Here is a 20,640-nt window from a genome sequence, read left to right as displayed (position 1 = left end):
ATTATGTGTGCATGCATTGCATTACTGGACACATACTAAACATTAGCATCAGAACAAATACGTCAGAATACAAACCGATCCATTCACACAGAAGAACTCTTTCATTTCTCCTCACACGGACTGTGACTCATCGCGTCGCTCGTTGAAAATCTTTGTTTCGCTCTCTGACAGCCGCCGAAGGGACCTGGCTTCGCGCATGCGCACACGTGGCCTGCTCGGTCGCCGTTTAGGTCGCTAACAGAGGGAAGCGTCGCCTCCTCGACCCTAAAAAGCTCCGGAGCGCTGCGGGAAAGTAATGAGGTAGAAAGCCGGGCAGATAACTACACCAACCCCGCGTGGAAAACACCGACAGCCCCGCTGCGAACATGGACCAGGAGTTCGAGGACATAGACTCCGAGGGCCGGTGGCAGAAACTCTACTTAGTAAGTCTGTTAGCATAGCTAGCACGAAAGCTAACAGTCGGTATCTGGAGCGCGCAGTTAATATAGCAAGCTAACACTTTGGCTAGCTCCGATAACTGTCATGTAGCGTGTTAACCGGCGATGTTTTTATTTAAGTGAGTGTTTTATGTCTGTTTGAGATGTTTCTAAGTTGCTGCTACACATGACAACGTAAACGCGACCGTGTCGTTAACGTTGAGCATTTGGTTGGTTGTTTCTGATCAGCTGCTTTATTTTTGCTTTTCACTTTTCTGGCTGTTGTGATTAATTCCAACCGTTAATTCTCTTCAGCGGGATCTTAACGTTAAAAGGTTACGATGTTCAGATCTGAGGCTGAGCTGTGTCACTTCACTATCAAACTATCATCGTTCGCGTAGGGATTGCAGTGTGACTGTGCAGTTGAGCCCCCTGACAGAAAACTCAATGAGGATTTCCACGCTTCTAAAAACACCCTGTTTCCTTTCTGCAGGAAATCAGGAATCAGTCCCACGAGTGCTCCTACAAGGTGGCGAAGTATCCAGAGAATCGCAACCGCAACAGATACAGAGATGTCAGTCCATGTGGGTAAACATCTGTGTGACAGGTCCAACTGTTTACTCACACATCAATTTCCAACTGTTCCTCAAATAAAATGTCCCCTCTCTCTCGCCCGCCTGCAGTCGATCACAGTCGGGTGAAGCTGGAGAACACGGAGAATGACTACATCAACGCAAGCCTGGTGCTGATGGAGGAGGCCCAGAGAAGTTACATATTGACCCAGGCAAGACTTTTTTATTAAGGAATAACCAGAATAGCACAAAGTAGAGCACATACCTCCTACCAAGGCTGAACAGTCCTACACAGGGCTGTCTGCTTCTTATAGGAGATATTTAAAACCAGAATAGAGAAGTGGTCTGATGATCTAAATTATTTATTTGACATGAAAACCAATGTAACATATATTATACTCTTAACTACATGTATCTGCTCATACCTGGAGTGATAAGAAAATCATGGATCCTCCTCTTAAGTGATCCTCCTTTCAACTAATCCACATCCACGCTAAAATTTAGGCCCCATCCCCCCCAAGTTGGGTGGAAATCTGTTTAGAAGTTTTTGAGTAATCCTGCTTACGAAGAAACAGACATGTTCTTCGTAAGAGTGAAGGGTGAAAGGGTGGAAACCAAACCTCCTTGGCAGAGGGAACAATCATCCATGCAGATATATTATGTGGTGACTAAGAAATCAATTTGTTACCAAAAAAGTTGCTGTATAAGGATGGAGAGTGTGCTTAGTTTTGGCAAGTTGTGTATGTGGTCATATAGAGCTGGTGGATGAGTGATTCTTCTGATGCTGTGTCCTTGAATCTCTCAAACCGTACTTGTTACTACCTCTGCTCTTTTTCATTTTTATGATTATTTACTACTTTAAACTTCATAGTCTCATACACTAAAAGTAAAGAAGTTGCAAAGTTTGAGACAATGGAGTTAAAAAAATGTTGACGCATTCATAACCCGAGTAATCGCAAACATTTCCTCGAATAACTTTCACGAAGTTTTGATTGTTTACACTTTTCAGTCTGCACTACTGAACTTACCAGACATACCAGCAATACTTGTTTAATGACACTGTTTTTATACTGTCACCATTTTATACTGTCAAGGCCTCTTGGCTCACTCTTATCATGTCTGACCGTCGCCATGTGACTGTTAAATTTGTATGTGTGTTGTCCACAGGGCCCACTCAGAAACACTTGTGGCCATTTTTGGCTCATGATCTGGGAGCAGAAGTCGAAGGCGATCATCATGCTCAACAGGGTCATAGAGAAAGGCTCAGTAAGTTCAAAATAAAACACACAGTTTATTGTCTGCTTTGACATCTGGCATTTGTCTTGCGTGCACACACCCACACACAGAGACTGCAGAAATGCTAATTAGACCCAAGCAATCATCGCACACCTATCATTCATGCTCATACAGTCATGGCTCTTTGTCAGAGGTTGCTGCCTGATGACTTTTAAATTATTAATGCAGCTGTTTCAAAATATTACCTTGATTTTTGTTTGAAAGGTTTATTTCAGAGCTTCCCTGTCCTGTCAGCAGGATTACTGATTTCAGTGTTTTTACTGCAGGTTCACAGAATGAGGAAGAGGGATGAGTTCCAACCTTTTAACTCCTTTAATGCTGGGGTCAGGCCACAGGAGTTTTAAAAGCCTAACAACTTTCTCTAATGTTAATAAATAAAAGCAGAAGGCTGAAGGAGTCTGGATGAGAAAATGGTCATTATCAGCTGCTCTGGTCTCGCTGTCTCTCATTGGCTGTTGTTGATTTGTTCAGAAAGTACAATGATTCTGATTGTGTTTCGGGAGGTTTAAGAATGAAAACACTATCATATGATCTCGGCCAAACATCAGTATTGGTCAAGGCTCGAGAACCGATTTCTCCTCTTGATTCACGAGGTTAAATCGGCCCGAAATTCCAGTCATCTGACCCCAGCTTTACTCAAATGATCGTGTGATGTGATGACCTGTTCAGGCCTGCGTTAACGTCCATCTCGGGGTAATCCGATCACATGTGGACGGCGCTAAGTTCGTCAGTTCACACCTGGCATCAGAACGCGTCTCTACATGTGACTTGAATGACCGCTTGACATCTGATCTCACTTCCCCGCACTGTATGCAAATAAACACGTACGACAGAGCTGCGTGCAAAGACCAAATGTGATGTTGTTTTTAGCCAGTCTGACTGTGGCCGACAGGTCTGTTCTCAACGTGTGTGTGTGTGTGTGAGAGAGAGAGAGCAGGGCAAAGAGGATTGGGTGAATCAATGCGCTGCTGTGCGAAATGACCAGAGCAGCTGAGAACTCTTAGTAAAGCAGCTGGAGTGGGTCTTGCTGCGTAATCAGATTCTCTGACTGTGTTTTCTTGGAAATAAGAAAGATAGAGCACCTACTCCACTGATGTCATTAACCTCACAAGGATCTTTTATGTAGGCCAGCTCTCCAATCCTGTAGAGGGGAGCTTGCATAATAGACTTACCATCATCAACTCACCCTCTGCTCATGTTCTGTTTATTTGAAAAACACTGAATGGTGAGGTGTTGGTTGCTGGAATACATAAAGTATCTGTCACAGTATTTGTTTTTAGCACAATATTCACAGATTACTTTCTGCAACCTGAACATTTTAAGTTAGATTAATGGTACTTTTGTTGTACTACAGAATGAGGAATTGTTTTGGAATTCATTTTGGCTTTTTGAATCTTAACTTTGTCAAAGCTAGACTCGATTGTTACTTCTTCTTCTATTATTAATGATAATAACAATAACTAATCAAATTAATTTATATAGTGTCTTTCTTTCAAGAAATCCAGCTTAAGTGCTTCTTTATGTAACGAAAAGAATAACAATGATTAGGTTTTAAAAAATCATTAATATGTGTTTCTGCCTTGGTTATTCTGTAAAATATAAGCTTGCATATATGCAAATACCGATATGTCTGTGAAAAGCACGTATCAGGTGGTTTTTATTGTCTTTTTTCTGTTTTCTTCTCCTGTCACAGGAAAAGTGTGCTCAGTACTGGCCCACATCTGAGGAGAGGGAGATGGCCTTCAGAGACACGCGCTTCGTGGTCACGCTGTTGTCAGAGGATACCAAGTCTTACTACACCACCAGAGTGTTGGAGCTGCAGAATATTAATGTAGGCCAGAGGATTGTTTAGCATGAGGGGAACTTCCAGTAAATGGTGGCAAAGGAGAACTGAAATGCTTCAGGAGTGTCTCACCAAGACGCTTCACACAAACCTGTGTTTTCTGAGGCTTGTTAGACCTGAAATCATCCTTGTTTGCCCTGACTTTCAGAAAGATTCAACAAATACTTACTCGAGTTTCACTATCTTGCACGCTAAAGTTGTGGAGGTGGTGAGAAAATGCAAATGAGATGCAGATAATGCGGCAGAGCAGATTTCTCAACATGAACAACATTGTGCAAAATGCTTTTTTCTTTTTTTATCCTGGTTTTAAAAAATGTAAATGATTACTTTAATCATACAAAATATAAAACCTTACCTAAAATAATGCCTGAATGATCACAAGGAAAAACAAGAATGAAGTTCACTTGTCCCAATTTGCTGTTTTGATGTGTCAAGTTTTTAGAGCCTGTTTTATTGCATGAATTGAAAGTGAAACTGTCGTAAACGTTTATTCAACTGTCAAAACATTTCTAAAATAATTTTCATTGATCACAGCCAGTACTGATAAAACCAGTCTTGAGAGTCTCACTGCAAATACATACGTTTTTTTTAGTTTTCTACCTACTAATATAGCCTCTGTTTTTTGCCTTTCACAGACAGGGGAGAAGAGAGAGATCTACCACTTTCATTACACCACATGGCCGGATTTCGGTGTCCCAGAATCCCCGGCGTCCTTCCTAAACTTCCTTTTCAAGGTGCGGGAGTCAAGAGCGCTGGGTGCCGACCACGGGCCGGCTGTGGTGCACTGCAGCGCCGGAATCGGACGCTCAGGGACGTTTTCATTAGTGGACACATCTCTGGTCCTGGTAAGCCTTGTCTCCGGAGTTTCCCTTTGAAACAAATGAGTCACCAGATATTTTGAGATTAAGAATTTATCTTGTTTGGCTGAGTCAAATTTAACCGCTGTCCTCTGCAGATGGACAAGAGGAAAGACTCGTCATCAGTGGACATCAAAAGCATCCTGTTGGACATGAGGAAATACCGCATGGGCCTGATCCAGACCCCTGACCAGCTACGCTTCTCCTACATGGCCGTGCTTGAGGGATCCAAATACATTATGGGAGACTCCTCCGTACAGGTACCCACACCACACACGCCAACACAGAATATAACCAATCATACAAGTACTTTGTCATGTCAAGCACCTGAAGAAACTACAGATGCAAAGACCTTGTTTATGGGAGACATAGAGCTTAAGGGCAGTGCGTGACAGGGACAGCTTTTAAATGTCCAAACAGCAGGATGCCCCTTTGACAAAAGAGATTGTATCACATGGAGTTTCTGTTTAACCTGTATGCTTGAGGTTGATTTACAGAAGAAAGATTATGCTGCATGGTATTTAAATCAGTTGATCATTTGATTCACTATATTAATTCACTCACAGGAAGTAGAGGACACATTCATACTGATGACCAGACCCTACATTAAGTTTCCTCAATATACCCTCATATTTCTTGTAATTGACATAGGTCTTCATTTTCATTCATTACAGTCTTCTAAAGTTTTTAAAAGTTCTTAAATTTAACTTGAAACCCTCCTGCATCAAAGGCAAAGAACCAATTATTGCCCTGGGGTTCAAGTCCCAAAAATATGTCTTGTGTTATATTGAATGGAAAAATACCCTCTGTCCACAGCCTCGTGTTTACATCTTTGCCTTATGTCACTGCCCTCAACTATTTCCTGTAAGATGAAGACAGGAAGAGAAAGACACGTTTTACATGTGCTTCCAGGAAATTTGATGCTACTGTCATGTTTTTAACCCCTTTGGCTCCATTTTGTTTCACCCACTAGTCTTTATAAAGTATAGTAATTTTCTTTCATATATATTACAAGGTCTTTATCCTGATCTAAACACAAACTGACAATGTGTCAATGGGATTCTTTCATATTCTCTTTTTCTCTGCCAGTGCCTTCCTTCCTTTTAAGCCTCTCTTCATGGGATAATAATTTTTTGACTTTGACTTTAGTCAAGAATGTTAGAAGTCAATAAGGAAGTATCAGATCACAGTGTTTTGTACGAGTCAATGTCCTGAATTGACTTAGCAGTGATTTCTGTTTCTCAAGCTCCAGTGTTGTTAGCATGTGACCTTCTCGATCTTGCAGAATAAGGCAAATAAACGTTATCACACAGGAATTTCCCCAAATCTTGTTATAAACAAATCAACCAACTGTAGGCTGGTTTAATCAGTGTCAATAAAGATCTGGTGGCCTGATTTGATGCAATTATCCAAAGCAATATAAAAGTCTTTGATGGATCCCTCTGAAATTCTTATGTGTTTATTTATTGCATCAGTAGTAAAACTTGACCCTCTTCCCTGTTTAATGTCCTTGTCCCCATGTAGAACCGATGGCGTGAGTTGTCCAGAGAAGACCAGGAGCCGTCGTCAGAGTCTCGGCTCTCCGCTCAGCCTCAGGCCAAATGTCCGACGGAGCGACTCAACGGCAGCCAACGAGGGGGTCAGCTGGAGGAAGGAGAAGACTACAGGCAGGACGCCAAAGTACCTGCACAGTCCCCCTGCAAGGAACAGGAGCTGGACGGCAGCACAACACAGTCAGTACACTCAGCACAGTCTGTGGATGATGCACTGATTGTAATCAGCCAAAGCCATTTTATTTCAGGACATTAGTTAGTTTTTAGTTTTTATATATTTGCTTTGAATTTGTGATCATAATCGGATCCAGAATGCAGCTCTTTTCAACCAATATTTCCGTCTTTCAATATAACGTCTGTATTCTCTCTACCTACAGGTGCCTGGAGGGCATCGCATTTCCTCTTGATGTCATAATGTTGCTGGACAGAGTTGTTTCACCCATTTCCCTTGTATTGTTTTGCAGCAAGCGACGCAGAGAAGACAGTATCTCTAAATCAGGAACGGCCAAGACATCCCAAAGCAAGCCCAGGACAAATGAGTCAGAGAAGAAGAGAAAAAGGTGATTACATCCTCTGGATCCAAGCCACCTCCTATTGTTTTTCGTGAACCAGGTATCATGTTGTTATTGTATTCCAGGAGGATTTGTCATTCACCATTACACTACTTCTTTTGTTGTCAGACAAGTGTCTTCCACAACTCTCTCAATGTCGATGCATAAAAGACATGAGTCAATTTCCAGCCTCATGTCTTTTAACCTCACAGAGGGAATCCAGACTTTCCAGAGCATGACTCATCATGCTAGTAGCAGAACTGAGGCTTCATTTTATTTCTAATTCTCTCTTTCACTAAGAGTGAAGCCACTAGTTTAGCATTCTGCCACTTGCACTAATGTTCTCATAAAGGCAGGAGAAAGTTAGACCTGAGGAAGCACTTCTTTCGCTGACTGCACCTCCACAAAAAAAAAAAAAAAAAACCTGCTCACTATGTCACTTCTCAGAAACCTTCCCTTTGTTGTGTGACATGTCAGTATTGTTCCAGTAATACAGCCAAAGCTGCACCGTTTCTGACGAGGTCTCACTCTGCTGTTGTGGTTCTTCTCGGACAGTTTGGGCTGCATTTGCTGCACATGACAAGAGCAGGCCTGTCCAGCGGGGGGCAGCGTATCTTTACCCCCTTCTGAGACAGCAACAACAACCACGAGGAGCACATTTAGAGGAGGAAGTTTGCCCACAACTTTTAAAAAGAACTCCCACTCTTGTACGTTGAGGTGTGTGTGTGCGCGTGTGTGCGCCTGTGTGTACTGTCTGTTGTGTTTTTCTCTTGGGGTTTTGTTCTTCTCTTTGTGATCGCTTGGCTCCTGCGGTTTGGAGGTGTGTTGATTTTGGCTGCACTCTAGCATGGTGTGTGTGTGTGTGTGTGTGTGTGTGTGTGTGTGTGTGTGTGTGTGTGTGTGTGTGTGTGTGTGTGTGTGTGTGTGTGTGTGTGTGTGTGTGTGTGTGTGTGTGTGTGTGTGTGTGTGTGTGTGTGTGTGTGTGTGTGCACTCGTGGTTTTAATGGTTGTTGAAGCTCTAAAATATCTGGTTCACCTGGAATAATATAAGATGCTAATTTTCACAGTGCATCAAACAGTAAAGTCGGATTTGGTGGCACATTTCTAACTGAATGTTATTGAGTGAGCGAGCACAAAACACGTTTACAATCAACAGCCACTGCTTTGAACATGAAACTACCACTATTTTGTTGGCCAGTAAGGTGGATAAGACACAACTGTAGAATTGCTGAGGATCCCTTGACAACTGTATTAAGTTAAGTCCTTAAAGGAGATATATTATGCTCATGTTCAGAGTCATGTAAGAAATGGCGGCCTCCTCTCTCGCTTCTCTTGGCTTTGTTATCGAATCGGCCGGATCACTGATGAGGCCTTTCACAATCTGTGTTTTCCACAGACTTTAACTTTTCAGACCTTTTACGAGCTCCAAAAACTTCTATAAAACACTAGAAAAAGCTGAACGAGCATCATACGTCTCCTTTAAAAAACATTTAAGAGTAAATCCTTGTCCTGGTTGATGCTGTCAGTCCATCATATCAAATGAACTGGAGCTGTTGAAGGTTTGTTGCATGTTCCTGTTTAGTTTTTTCCTGGTACCTCTAACTTTCACAGTTGTGTTGTGAGGTCATCGCGTGGCGGTGCGGAAGTTTGAATTTAAATGTTGGTGTTTGATTGTCACCAGGAGATTTATAGTCAGGTCTATAATGGGTTTTGTTGATGTTAAATATGCTGAAGGACCTGTTGAACAATTGAAACTTTATGTTGATGCCTGTTGTAATTGATCATGTTAGATATTTAGGGCTACAACTTTTACAACCTTTAATTATCTGCTCATTTAAAGACGGCAGTGCTCATCTTAAGTTCCCAGAACTCATACACGGATCAATTCACGCAAGATACTCTATTTACAAAGATGTGAAACAGAAGAGAAGGGAATATTTGCTTCATATTTGACTTGAACTAGTCTGAAAGTTCTTGACAGGGTAGTTTTAATGTTCTAGCTCCACCAACTCTTCCACATCACCCTTAGACAAGTCCTAGTTTAGCTTACAGATAATAAAAACCTAATTATTTGCACGATTATAAAGAGAAATGTTTTTAAAGGTTAAATTTACAGCTGAAAACGTCTGAACAGTGTGACATGTTGCTTTTTAAACACAATGGCTGCTTTTGCTGCACTGATAATCAATCTAATGATTTGGACAAAGTGATCTAAGACGCTGGATTTTGCCACCACCCCTGCTATCAGCTGACCCCCCCACCCCCCTTTAGATTCACACTCCCTGTGGTTAAAGTTTTTACCCCTGACGCTAACTTGATTTTTTGTGGCACAAGTTGCTTTGATCACTCTTGTGCTTTACTCACACTTTCGGTAGAAAAGAGTCTCTAGTTCAACCTCTTGAAATATTCTGTGTCTTGTGACAGGGCGAAAACCAGCGACTGCTAACCACCTCCACCTGTGGCAACGCGACTACAGCTCTGGCAGCAAAGCCACCATCGGCAGGGAACTCCAGCTCCCTCCTCTGAAGGAGCTCTGTCCTCCTCTTCCTCGACTCCAAACCACTCTTCCTCATCTCCACCTCAACAGCCAGCTCTCCTCTCTTTTTTTCTCCATCGCTTCCTTTCGTGTGTCAGCCCAACAGCATTATTCAACATGTCACTCCCACATCCTCCTCACAGCTTTCCCATAACTACTCCTCCTCCTCCTCCTCTCTGAACTGTTTACAGCCGACACTTTAACATTCTTTGAAGAGCGCACATTCAAAAAAGACAAACACGCCAGCCCCCCTCGCAGCCCACACCTCAACCGCCGCCCACGCGGCTCCCGGAGTCAGGAAAACATTATTTTTGCTTTAATATTTTTATTTACAGCTTTGTCTCTTGCTATCTTAAGCTTCTTTGCAATGACAACATTAGGACAGACAATAGCAGTGGCTATGCATTGCCAATTCGTAATGGTGTTCATATGTGTATTTTTAGAAAATCCTTTTTCAGAGACAAAAATGATAAATGTTCTATTTTTTATAAGAGATTACTTGAAGTTTTTCACAGTGATGGGGGGGGGGGTCGGTCAAACGACAAGCTCTGCCGCCTCCTCCCACATGAGAAATTCAGTGGCATGTAATGTTTTCACGATGTACATAGTGTTCTTTTTAAAAGATGTGTGTAAAAAAAGACTTATTTTGTTGCTTGTAAAAAAAACAAAAAGGCACACGATGTCACAGATTTGAATACAGTAGAAGGATGATTTGATGACTCGTTCTCCTTTTTAAATGAATTTGTCTTAAGCTTTTCTCTCTCTTAGAGTAATCTAAAATAAATACAACTGGTATCATCTAGTTTACGTAACAAACTGTGTTTCACTGTTTCTTTAACACAAATCTGCATCTTATGTTGTGTTAAGCAGCTCCTCAGACTTTCATCATCAAAGGAGGATGTAAATTACAGCAGCAATTATTTGAACAAGGACGTTTTGGCGAAAGTCTTCATTTTCTGACTTCCCTTCAAAGGGCTTTTGAAGGGAACTTGGTTCTTGAGGTTCAGGTTGGGTTTGTCATTTAGTTGTGAGAGTTAAGTTGATTAAGTTGGTTTCTGCTCTCTGCTAAGAAATAGTCCGGCACGCACCCAGATTGCAATTTTAAGATTACACTTAGGTTTTTGTACAGCATTACTAAGTGTTTATATAAATGTGCTATATTTATACACATTTATTTCACCAGCCTTTGAGGCATAGTAGGTTTCCCATATTTAGTCATTTAGTTAAGCAATGTCAATGAGCTCCAAAGGGGATTTTTAATTTACTAAAGACAAGTGAGGTTTAGTTATTTAAGTAAATAAAAGTATTAAAGCTACTGATGAATTTAGGACGAGATGATGGAGTTCTCCTTTTCTGAGCCAAACTTTCATTTTATGGTTCCTCATTAAAGCTGACAGGACATTTCTCTCACACGGCAGGAAAACCACACACTTGGCAGAACAGCAGCACAGGGTCAAAGTATGACTCACTTCTAATTTTCTGTCACCACGATGTAAGATGTGAAAACATGTCGTAGAGAGGAATCAAATTACAGAGAGGTGGGACTGCTCGGAATAAAACGTGGCATCTGGCCAGCCACTTTCGGTTAAGTAGGTGGAGGCGAGGTCCAGTGACCGTAATACAAACAAAGTCTTTTATCTTTGTGAAAGCATTCAAACTGGATTCATGTAAAAATCTTTTATTGGGGGAAATAAAAACATTCAAATACTGCATTTTTACAGTATTCCACACTGCATTTTTACAGTATTCCACAAGTGCACATCTGGGTCAAACCCTGTACATAATGTAATATTTGTACATCTAAGGAATATGATTCAATTAAAGGAAACTGATAAGTGTGTAATTTAATATGGGGTTATTTGTTCAGACCAGGGAACTCAAAATAATTCATTATTTTTTTAGCAGACAGCGTCCGGTATTATCAGACACAAAAACCTTTCAATAAGCAGATTTCTAAAATGCAAACATGTTGTTGCTGTAGGATTATTATAAGCAAAATAAACAAGCGTGCATTAGAACATTGCAGGAGGGATGCCGCTGCCAAAAAGAAGACTCCAGGACGGTGGGATCTTCCATTTGTTGGGCTCTTGGCTCTGAAACAGGATGGAGACAAACCAATGATTAGATATTTTAAATCTTAAAGTTGTTAAATATAGTCAATAGACATTTTTGCTTTGCCGTAACTGTGATATAATACTTTTCTTTCAATTTTCAAGTCTCTTCAGGTTAGTTTTCCTATTGCACTGTGGATTATTGGAACAATAAACAACACTGCAGTATGAAACGTCTCGTTTGCGCCAATGTGTCACTTACAGGGTTGTCCAGCAGGTGGAGCCAGTCATTGAGGTGGTTGACTAGGGTGAAAGCGTCTGGAATGTTGTCGCCCTCTGAGCAGAAGAGCAGGATCACAGCCAGTGGAAGATCCTCCACACAACTAAACACAACATCCAACACACACACACACACGGTCAGATAAATATAGATAAAAACCTATAAGCACAACATATCCTTTCAGTTATTTAATTCTTTCTAAATAAGTAATTTAAGAATGTTGAATTAAATACAGGAAACATCCATAACCAGCTGGAAATGTATAGGCATCTGTAATATAGCTCTTCAAAGTTTTTGTGGTGAAAAGATACCAACAATATTGTGTGACATGGCGTTAAAGAAAAATGATCAGCTTCCTGACGCATTGGATTGTTTGATTCCTTTAATTATGGCTCCAGTTTTTGTAAATATGAGTTTATGTATTACACCAGAATACTACATAACCAGCTCAACCCACATGTTCAGTTGCTGTAATTGGTTAATTATATAGAACCATGTTTCATGTTGAATAGACAAACATCAGTTACAGCTGTATTTTTAACGTAGGCATAGAAAAATTACAATTTGACTGAAACCATTTCATTCATGTACAACCATGATTTGAGGTCTGTATGAATTTAACCAGCCGGCTGATGCAGCTCTTTAACTCTACCTGTCTGTGTAGAGTCCTTTGGTGATGCCTCCTCCAGGGATGCTGAGGCGCGACTCTGCGTTGGCGTCCGTCAGTCCAGGGAACGCCGGCAACTGCTCCATTTCCCTCCAGCCCAACTCCTTCAAGGCGTCTGCACTCACCTTCAGCAGCGAGGGAGTGACCAGGTACCTCAGAGGAGTGCTGCAACGCACGCAAATACAATTTCTGTTAGACTTGAGATGTAAAGGGAAAGAAATGACGTGAAGAATATTATTATTATTATTACCCTTTCATCTGTTGGTCGTCTCTTTGGTAGGCGTGGCTGCTGGACAGAATCACAGTCCGGGAGAAGCCGCTGGTTTTGATCCAAGACACGATCAACTGACGGAACTTTTTGGATTTTTTCTGCAATTAAGATTAAGGTTAGAGCTACATTTATAATAATATATAATTCAGTCTGGCTTCATGGAAACACACACTCCATAATACATAGAAATTAAAACATACCTTAAAAAATAGCTTATACGATTAAAAACGTAGATGTCAAACACAAAAAGAAGAAATAAAAGATATTCTTCATGTCACTTTCTTCCACGTCAAAATGCTTTGGATCATAAAAATATAATGTTTTGAAAACAGGTTGACAGAATCAGCTGATGCAACAGACTGTGGTTTCACCTGAATGATTGGCGCTCTGATCTGAAGAACCGCCAACTTCAGTTCTGGCGCCGTATAAACTGTGGATGAGAGAAAGTCAGATTAATTCTGTGGCTACAAATAACATTGCTGATGACCTGATTCACAGTTTATTCAAAGTGTCACCGTTTCATCTACGTGTGAAAGAAACATCATTCAGTCTTTTATTCTAGTCCTTGACAACAATTTAATGAGAATGAAAAGCAATCGTCACTTGTCAACAAAAGAAACAGCTTAATCCAAATCAAGTGAAAAGATGGAAGAGCTACTTTTCTCTGAAAACTTAGAACACAGATCAGTGTTGTTGTTTTTTTCTGTTTATGCAGATAGCTAACCAGATGTTCACAAAACACTTCAGTCATTGTTATTAATTATATTAGCAGGACATGAATAAGTGTACTTCACAGGTTCAATTTGCACATTGACTCAATGGAGAGCGGCGACATAGTGACGGCTTAAAGACGCCACCTTCTGCGGGGGTGTGCAGCTCCTCAGCGTCCTCTCTGCAGGTGCTGTACGGGTTGTTCCCGGCCATCGGGATCAGACAGTCTGTGTGTATGTAGCCCACTCGTTTCATGTTGAGAGTGGACACCATGAGGTCCACCGCCAGCTGAGCCACGTTGCCGACAGCCACCGCCGGCTGGAAGGAGAACAAACAACAGCAGCTTTGAAAACATGTGAGGATGTGGCTGCTTTTATTGTCTTAAATGGCAGGAAAGGGAAAGAAAATGTTGGTCTGGACAGAACAAGCGACATGAAGACATCTTGAGCTCCAGGTAAGTGTAATGGGTGTTTTTCACTATTTACTGTTTATTTATAAAAACTAAACAACTAAAACATGCACAGAGAAAATAATTACCAGATGAATTCATGATGAATAAACATGAATTGCAAACCTAACAAGGGTGGTTAGAATTATTATTATTAACACTTAGGGCTCCTTTTAAAACATGGCTCCTCCTTAAAAGTTAATGTATTCATATTCTTTTTCACCTTCAATCACTTTAATTTCATTTAACCATCATCATAAATACAACATACTCATTCATTGACAGCATTTTAACCTTTAACTGTGATTTCTATTCCTCAGTATTTACGGACGTTGTGAAAACCAAACAATTCATTTATTAACTGAGGAAATAAACAACGGATGAATCAATTGTGTTCAATTATTTGAAATCGAATGAATTGTACTTTTAAAACTTCCTTAAGGCTAATGTGTGTTTCTCGGTGACATAAATTAAAAGTTACATGACTTGCACAAACGAGACAAACTGTAGGACAGTAGAAATATGTCCATATGTAACACAAAGACACAGACACGACACTCTACAGGACATTTTCCCAGTGAAATACTGAGTTGGTTCTCAGGTTGTTAAAAACGCAGATTTGATAAATGTTGTGTGTTTTCTTCCGGATGTCGGACTCACCATGACGAGGGTGAAATCTTTGAGGGAGGGAGGAGAGTTTTCTGAGGAGATAAACATGGCGCTGTTCAGGGAAACCAACTGAGCCACGGAGATTTATAAATTAACTGAAACTAGAAGTTCTTCAGACTGGATTCACTTTTATTTTCATGCCCGGTGTTGCGGTCCTTCTAGAGTCACAATCCCCGTCCACTGCTGATGATTCGCCCGTTTTGGTAGCCTCTGTAGATGCCTGATGTATATTTTTATTTAAAAAAACAACAGGTAGAAATAAATACGATAAAGAGTTAAACGACCATTCACAATCGGTGTTTATCTTTAAATACGTTTTTTGTGGTCAATATATTCGACATAGATTTAGTTTTTATTTTTATTTTAATCTGGGATATACACGGTTAAACCGCAGCTTCGCAAAGATTTACTGCGCAGTGAAGATGTGCAACTCACGTGTTCTCCTGAAAGAAGCACAATCTTAATGAAAAAAAGGATAACAATAACAATAATAGTCATTATAACTTGTATATATCTTCAAACTGTCTTACAGCATGGTTTTTAATCCTGAAAAATACATACAAAGCCAAAAGGACATAAATACAAAAAAATACTACTAATAAAATGTTTTGTAACAATCCACCTATGTAAATACATCTATAATATCACCATGACATGTGCATATGTAAATTATCTGCAAAAGAATATAAATAACTTGTGCAAAATACAGTATTTTATCTGCTGCATAAAAATGTGCACTGATTTTGATTTGAATTTAGAAAATCACCCTGAAGGGGAAATGCATACAAATGTAAATATTATGAAAGCTTTGTATTAACAGTCAATAACAGTGAGGATCTGACACGACAGATTGTGTTCAAGATTTCAGGCAGCTTTATTATGTTTTTTGTGTTACAGTTAACACATAAACGCATGTAACACACTTTATTTATCATCTAATTATTGTCTTTTATTTTACCTCCTTAATCTTTATCTTGATGTCCTTCACCGACCTCTGTTTGTTTGTTGACCTGTGCTTGTTGACACGTATCATATTGGATGTTGTTGAATTGCTGTCCTTGGGATCAATAAAGTTGTCTGAATCTTAAATAACTTTTCATTACTTTTTCTTGGTTGAGACACTAATACTAACAATTCAGTGCTTCTACACTCAGACAAATGATGTACTTTCATGTCGGCTTGACTTCATTGGGGATGGGTTGTCCTGTCACTGCAGCCACAGCGCTTTCTACCATCGTCTGCACCATCCGTCTGGTTGTGGCGTAAGTGTTGGTGCCGACGTGTGGGGTGATCAGCACGTTAGGAAGAGTGAGTAGAGGATGATCCCTGCACCAGAGAAAGAAGAGCAGTTCATTTCCAAACCATCAGTTTTGTATGTTTAATGTGAGTGTGTGGGTTCTTTGAGACAGACAAGACCTTGGTAGAGGTTCAGGATGAGTCACGTCTAACGCAGCAGCTCCAATTGTCCCACACTGCAGAGCTTTCACCAAAGCGTCCTGGTCCACAACCAGACCTGAGTGAGACACAAAAAAACAACGTTAGACATAATGAAACATCCTTAACATAGGTTTGTCTTCGGTCTATTAACATCGTCCTCACCTCTGCTGATGTTGACCAGTGTCGCCGTGGGTTTCATGAGGGACATCTCTCTGTGGCTGATCAGGCTGGTGGTCTCAGGGGTCAGGTTGACCGCCAGCATCACAAAGTCCGACTCCTTCAGCAGGTCGTCCATGTTCTGACGGTAACTCGCTCCCACCGCTCGCTCATCCTCAACGCTCCTGGACAAACAAAAATAAGGGTGATTGTTAACAGTCTTTTTGACTTGATATTTACAGGATTTTTTAAATATCTGGTGTCAGCAGTAATATATCCACAAGTTTTCAAACCCTTTTAGGTACATTATTGCATTTTGACATTTTATCATTAAAAACATTATACATTTTTTACACCTTTATTTTCTGGCTTCACAACAGATGAAGTTTCAAGATATGTTGTGCTTGATATAAAATAATATGCAAATTTAACACAATTGTGAATAGTTTATTTTAGGAATTGAAATTTGATTTATTCTTGAGTGGGACTGTTTGGGTCTTGAGTTTAGCGTCATTAGAGACAATTTAAATTCATGTACATTTAGCTGCTGTACACATCCTATGTTTATTCCACTTATGTCTATTTTTCTTCAGTTTTCTTTTTCAACAAATATGTCTCTAAATTAACGTCTTGAAACCTTTACCTTCTGTTCCTGTTGTGATACAAGATCTTCATGTCAAATCCTTTGCTCCTCCGAGCTATTTTGTATCCGATGTCTCCCATTCCAATGATCCCCAGAGTGGCCCCTGTGACTTCAAATCCCATCAAGCATAGTGGTAAATGGCTCGTCTTGGGGTCAACGGCTGCTTGGTGACCTAAGAAGAAAAGGATCGAAACCCTTAAAATCACCTCTGCTGAGGAGGTTGTGTTTTGATGGTCGTTTTTCCGTCTGTCAGCAGGATAACTCAAAAACAACCGAACCGATTTCCATGAAAGTTTGTGTTGGGAAACGACCCAAAGAAGAAGACAATACATTAAGAAGCAGCACCAGATAAATGGGCGGATACATGGAATATGGTGACAAAATAGTCATCAGTCATTGGCGGAGGTTTGTGCTTTAGTCTTTAACATCTTTCTGGAATTGAGTAACTAACCAAACCTGATTGATCACTAAAAAAGTCGTATATACATTAAACACATCTGTCTTAACTTTAAGACCAATATTATGCATTTATTAACTCATTAATTAGATACATCTTCAAATGTTTCCACAGACAAACCAAAGTGTTTTTCCCTCCGCACATTAAAAATACATCATGTTTTATGTTTTTACTTTTAACACACTTATGTAAAAACTGTTTTTTAAAAGATTACGAAACTACTTGACCAGGTCATTGTATTTTTTCTATTTAATTATTTAAAACATTTACACTTCCTACTTTATTTGTATTAGTTTTCTCCTTCAATGCATTTTTAAATCGATTTATCCTTTTTATTTCTTTGTACCTCTTTTATTCTAGTCTTTATAATCTCTTATTTTATCTGAAAAGTTGCTTTAAAGTATACTTTCTGATTTGAAATTGATTTCTTTTAATTATGTCCCTGTACAGCTCCTAGCTCTGTGTATAAAAGAGTTGCTCTAAAAACTATCAGGCATCACCATCCAGTCGACCTTTGACCTCACCTTCAACAACCCTCCGTGCCGATGCCAGCAGCAGAGCCATGGCCATGTCAGCGGTGGCATCGCTCACGACGCCGGGCGTGTTGGTCACCTTCACCCCGAGGCTGGAGATGTACGGCACATCCAGGTGGTCGATGCCCACTCCTCCGTTGGCGACCACCTTCAGCGATGGCAGAGCGGTGAGCAGCGAAGGCTCAGCTGCAGGTTGAGCGTTCCACACGAACATGGCCTGGATTTTATCACCGTACAGCTGAGGGTTCTGTGAAAAGTCTCTGTGGCAGACGATGTGGAAGTGCTGTTTCATTACATCGGTGACTTCTTCCAGATAACCCTGCTCGCCCACCTCTGAGATCAGAGCCCACGGTTTCTCCTCGTCCATGACCTGTGACAAGAGGAGAGAGAAACAAGCTGGAAATGACTGTTCTTAACTACATTTTTCATGCATCTGTACTTTACTTAAGTCGACTTTTATATTGCATTTCATGTTCCTGTTGTTTTTTCTACATTTAATGATATTTCCAGTTTATTAGAAATGATAAGTTATCAATAAGGAGAGGGGAATTGTTCCAGTGATCCAATCAAAGCCGGCAGGTAAGATTCAGCAGAATCACTGATGAAAGGAAGCAGCCACAAGGGTTTAGTCCACAGTACTTTTACTTATACTACTTTAAATATATTTAAAAGCAAGTTCTTACTTTTACCCAAATAGAAAAGTTCACTTTTACTTGAGTACATGTTTGTCGTTTTATTTGTACTTTTACTGCAGATTATTGTTGTCGGAATAAAAAATAAATAACCGATCAAAAACCCCAGATACACTGGTTTTGTGTTTTACTTAAAAAATAAATAACAGTTTCTCCTGCAAGGTAAAACATTCAGTATCTTATTCTCTTGTATTTATCATCTACTCTTCATGAGGACACGTCACTGAGTGACAGCCACAACCGAACCCGTTGAACCAGTTCTGTGAAACACTGATCGATTAACCGTACTGATGAAAGCCGGTGACGCACTTCACAGAGAAATCAGCTGGTTTGTAAAGACGCACAGAACTTATGAATGAACCGGACCACACTCACTCACGCGCTGGTGTTTTGATATCGCTCTGATTGACCCAGGAAGTAGTACTCAGGGGGAGGATTTCAAAATAAAAGCTTTCTAACAGCGGGAACAGTGACATGAAAAATAAAAACACAAGTAAAAACTCTACAACAATGATGATAATACTATTAATAAGACTTTAGGTTAGGACAGACAAAAGAAATACAGTAACAGAGCTAAATGAAAAAGGTATGAGTACCAGTATTAGTACATTTAATGGAATCTAATGGCCAAACTGTTCAGTGCAATTTGAACTTTACTTGCAGTCGATTTACAGATCTGTGCAGGTTTGTCCCTTTAAGAGTCTGGGATGCTTGAGTTGAGCCCAACAGTTTCCTCACACACCGGATATAGTAGAGACTTCTCATTCTGAAAGATAATATGTCAATGTTTTACCATTTATTTTAATATGTTACACAACAAGCATACATCTCAATACATTCCTGCAAAGAGTCCAGAGGCCAAACTGCGATGAATGAATGATTAATGTGACACTCGTGGGTCAACTGCACAAATGCAAGCACACATACAAGTGATGAGTGAGAAAATGATTTGATCATAGCATCTGAAATGTAATTTCAATGAGAGTAGTAATAGTTCTCACCTTCTCTCAGCCCTGCTGCTGCTTCCTGATTCTGGAGTCGACACTGTGGATCAAGAGGGAGCAGAATAAGACATTTAGCTGCTCTATGGTCAAATGTGACCTACCCTTAGCTTTAGATGAAGATTTAAGGAGAGGAGGCTGAGAATTCATTAAACACAAGTGAACTGGGTTCAGCCGGAGCTGCAAGGCAATGATTGGTGCACCAAGCGAAGCCCTGAGACTTGGATCAAGGGTCAGTTACCACCCCACTGTCCATAAAGAGACAGTACATGACACTGACTACATATGGTTCACCAACTCTCCCCAGTCTTGTTAATTTAATTATGCTTCCTTGTGATAGCTGCACCAGCAACCACACATTAATCCTCGGCAACGTGTCATCAATTTATTTATGTTTTTGTGAGAATTAAGGAAGTTTTCTCTGAGTTATCAGTTCCTGGGGGTTGATGCTGCTGGAGAGGTCAGCCTGTGATTACATGAAGAGACAGCGAGGCAGCCTGAATCTACAGAAGAACTGCAGCTTCCAAGTTCTCCAGGACGCTTAGTGTGCCATTACAGCTGTTAATGGAATAATTTTTTTAAAACATGCCCATTTTACATTTAGTGCCTATATGTTTGCACTGTTTACCACAGAGGTCACTCATAGCCAGATCAAAAGCATTTGAGCAATGAATATTGACCCAGATTTCATTTGAACCATCTCACAGTCCACACAGTGTAAAATGAAGTTTTCTTTGCATTACCAGCTCCTGGGGGTTGATGCTGAGGGAGTCGTCTGGCTGTGAATTTGTGGGAAGCTGCTATAAACCAACAGTGGTAACACAGCAGGTGTCCGGATGTGTCACCTGCACAGTGAGGCTGAGGGCTGATTTAATGCAATGAGAGATTTCAAGAAAGACAGGTTCTCTAGTCGAGAACAGGAACCCCTGTGAGTGTGTGAGTGTGTGTGTCTGTGTGTGTGTGTGTGTGTGTGTGTGTGTGTGTGTGTGTGTGTGTGTGT

The 20,640-nt window shown here is 40.4% G+C and overlaps 3 protein-coding genes across 11 annotated transcripts; 1 reads left to right on the top strand and 2 right to left on the bottom strand.

Annotated features, from left to right (window-relative positions):
* Nucleotides 1–190: 190 nt before the first annotated feature.
* On the top strand, nucleotides 191–10,436 carry ptpn2b (protein tyrosine phosphatase non-receptor type 2b). 5 transcript variants are annotated; one of them, XR_004615357.1, is made up of 11 exons: nucleotides 192–422; nucleotides 910–1,000; nucleotides 1,100–1,200; nucleotides 2,156–2,254; nucleotides 3,972–4,115; nucleotides 4,763–4,972; nucleotides 5,083–5,244; nucleotides 6,509–6,717; nucleotides 7,002–7,097; nucleotides 7,644–7,795; nucleotides 9,513–9,650. XR_004615357.1 is itself a non-coding variant. In XM_034599315.1 (10 exons), the coding sequence occupies exons 1-10, from the start codon at nucleotides 366–368 to the stop codon at nucleotides 9,532–9,534; spliced, it is 1,191 nt and encodes a 396-aa protein (XP_034455206.1). In that variant the 5' UTR covers nucleotides 192–365; the 3' UTR covers nucleotides 9,535–10,436. The 5 variants fall into 5 exon arrangements, 2 of the variants coding, with proteins under 2 accessions (XP_034455207.1, XP_034455206.1); XR_004615356.1 differs by having other exon boundaries at nucleotides 7,644–7,805; nucleotides 9,513–9,645; XR_004615358.1 differs by having other exon boundaries at nucleotides 193–422; nucleotides 3,978–4,115; nucleotides 7,644–7,805; nucleotides 9,513–9,645.
* Nucleotides 10,437–11,279: 843 nt separating this feature from the next.
* Nucleotides 11,280–14,921, bottom strand: psmg2 (proteasome (prosome, macropain) assembly chaperone 2). Its single transcript, XM_034600471.1, has 7 exons — nucleotides 14,713–14,921; nucleotides 13,751–13,922; nucleotides 13,265–13,323; nucleotides 12,873–12,991; nucleotides 12,608–12,787; nucleotides 11,938–12,058; nucleotides 11,280–11,717 (listed from the first exon to the last, which is right to left on the bottom strand). The coding sequence occupies exons 1-7, from the start codon at nucleotides 14,767–14,769 to the stop codon at nucleotides 11,637–11,639; spliced, it is 789 nt and encodes a 262-aa protein (XP_034456362.1). The 5' UTR covers nucleotides 14,770–14,921; the 3' UTR covers nucleotides 11,280–11,636.
* Nucleotides 14,922–15,655: 734 nt separating this feature from the next.
* Nucleotides 15,656–19,852, bottom strand: zgc:136493 (uncharacterized protein LOC692276 homolog). Of its 5 annotated transcripts, XM_034600611.1 has the most exons (7): nucleotides 19,745–19,852; nucleotides 19,292–19,405; nucleotides 17,939–18,317; nucleotides 16,958–17,129; nucleotides 16,321–16,499; nucleotides 16,138–16,234; nucleotides 15,656–16,047 (listed from the first exon to the last, which is right to left on the bottom strand). In XM_034600611.1, exons 3-7 carry the CDS (start codon nucleotides 18,312–18,314, stop codon nucleotides 15,891–15,893), a joined length of 981 nt encoding a protein of 326 aa, XP_034456502.1. In that variant the 5' UTR covers nucleotides 18,315–18,317; nucleotides 19,292–19,405; nucleotides 19,745–19,852; the 3' UTR covers nucleotides 15,656–15,890. The 5 variants fall into 5 exon arrangements, with proteins under 5 accessions (XP_034456502.1, XP_034456501.1, XP_034456506.1 ...); XM_034600610.1 differs by lacking the exons at nucleotides 19,292–19,405; nucleotides 19,745–19,852 and adding an exon at nucleotides 19,015–19,061; XM_034600615.1 differs by lacking the exons at nucleotides 19,292–19,405; nucleotides 19,745–19,852 and adding an exon at nucleotides 19,019–19,040.
* Between the last annotated feature and the right edge of the window lie 788 nt (nucleotides 19,853–20,640).

The sequence above is a fragment of the Hippoglossus hippoglossus genome, chromosome 11 (assembly GCF_009819705.1).
Source record: "Hippoglossus hippoglossus isolate fHipHip1 chromosome 11, fHipHip1.pri, whole genome shotgun sequence".
Taxonomy (NCBI): domain Eukaryota; kingdom Metazoa; phylum Chordata; class Actinopteri; order Pleuronectiformes; family Pleuronectidae; genus Hippoglossus; species Hippoglossus hippoglossus.
Note: the sequence above shows the minus strand (reverse complement) of the source record. Positions and strands in the feature narration are given on the sequence as shown.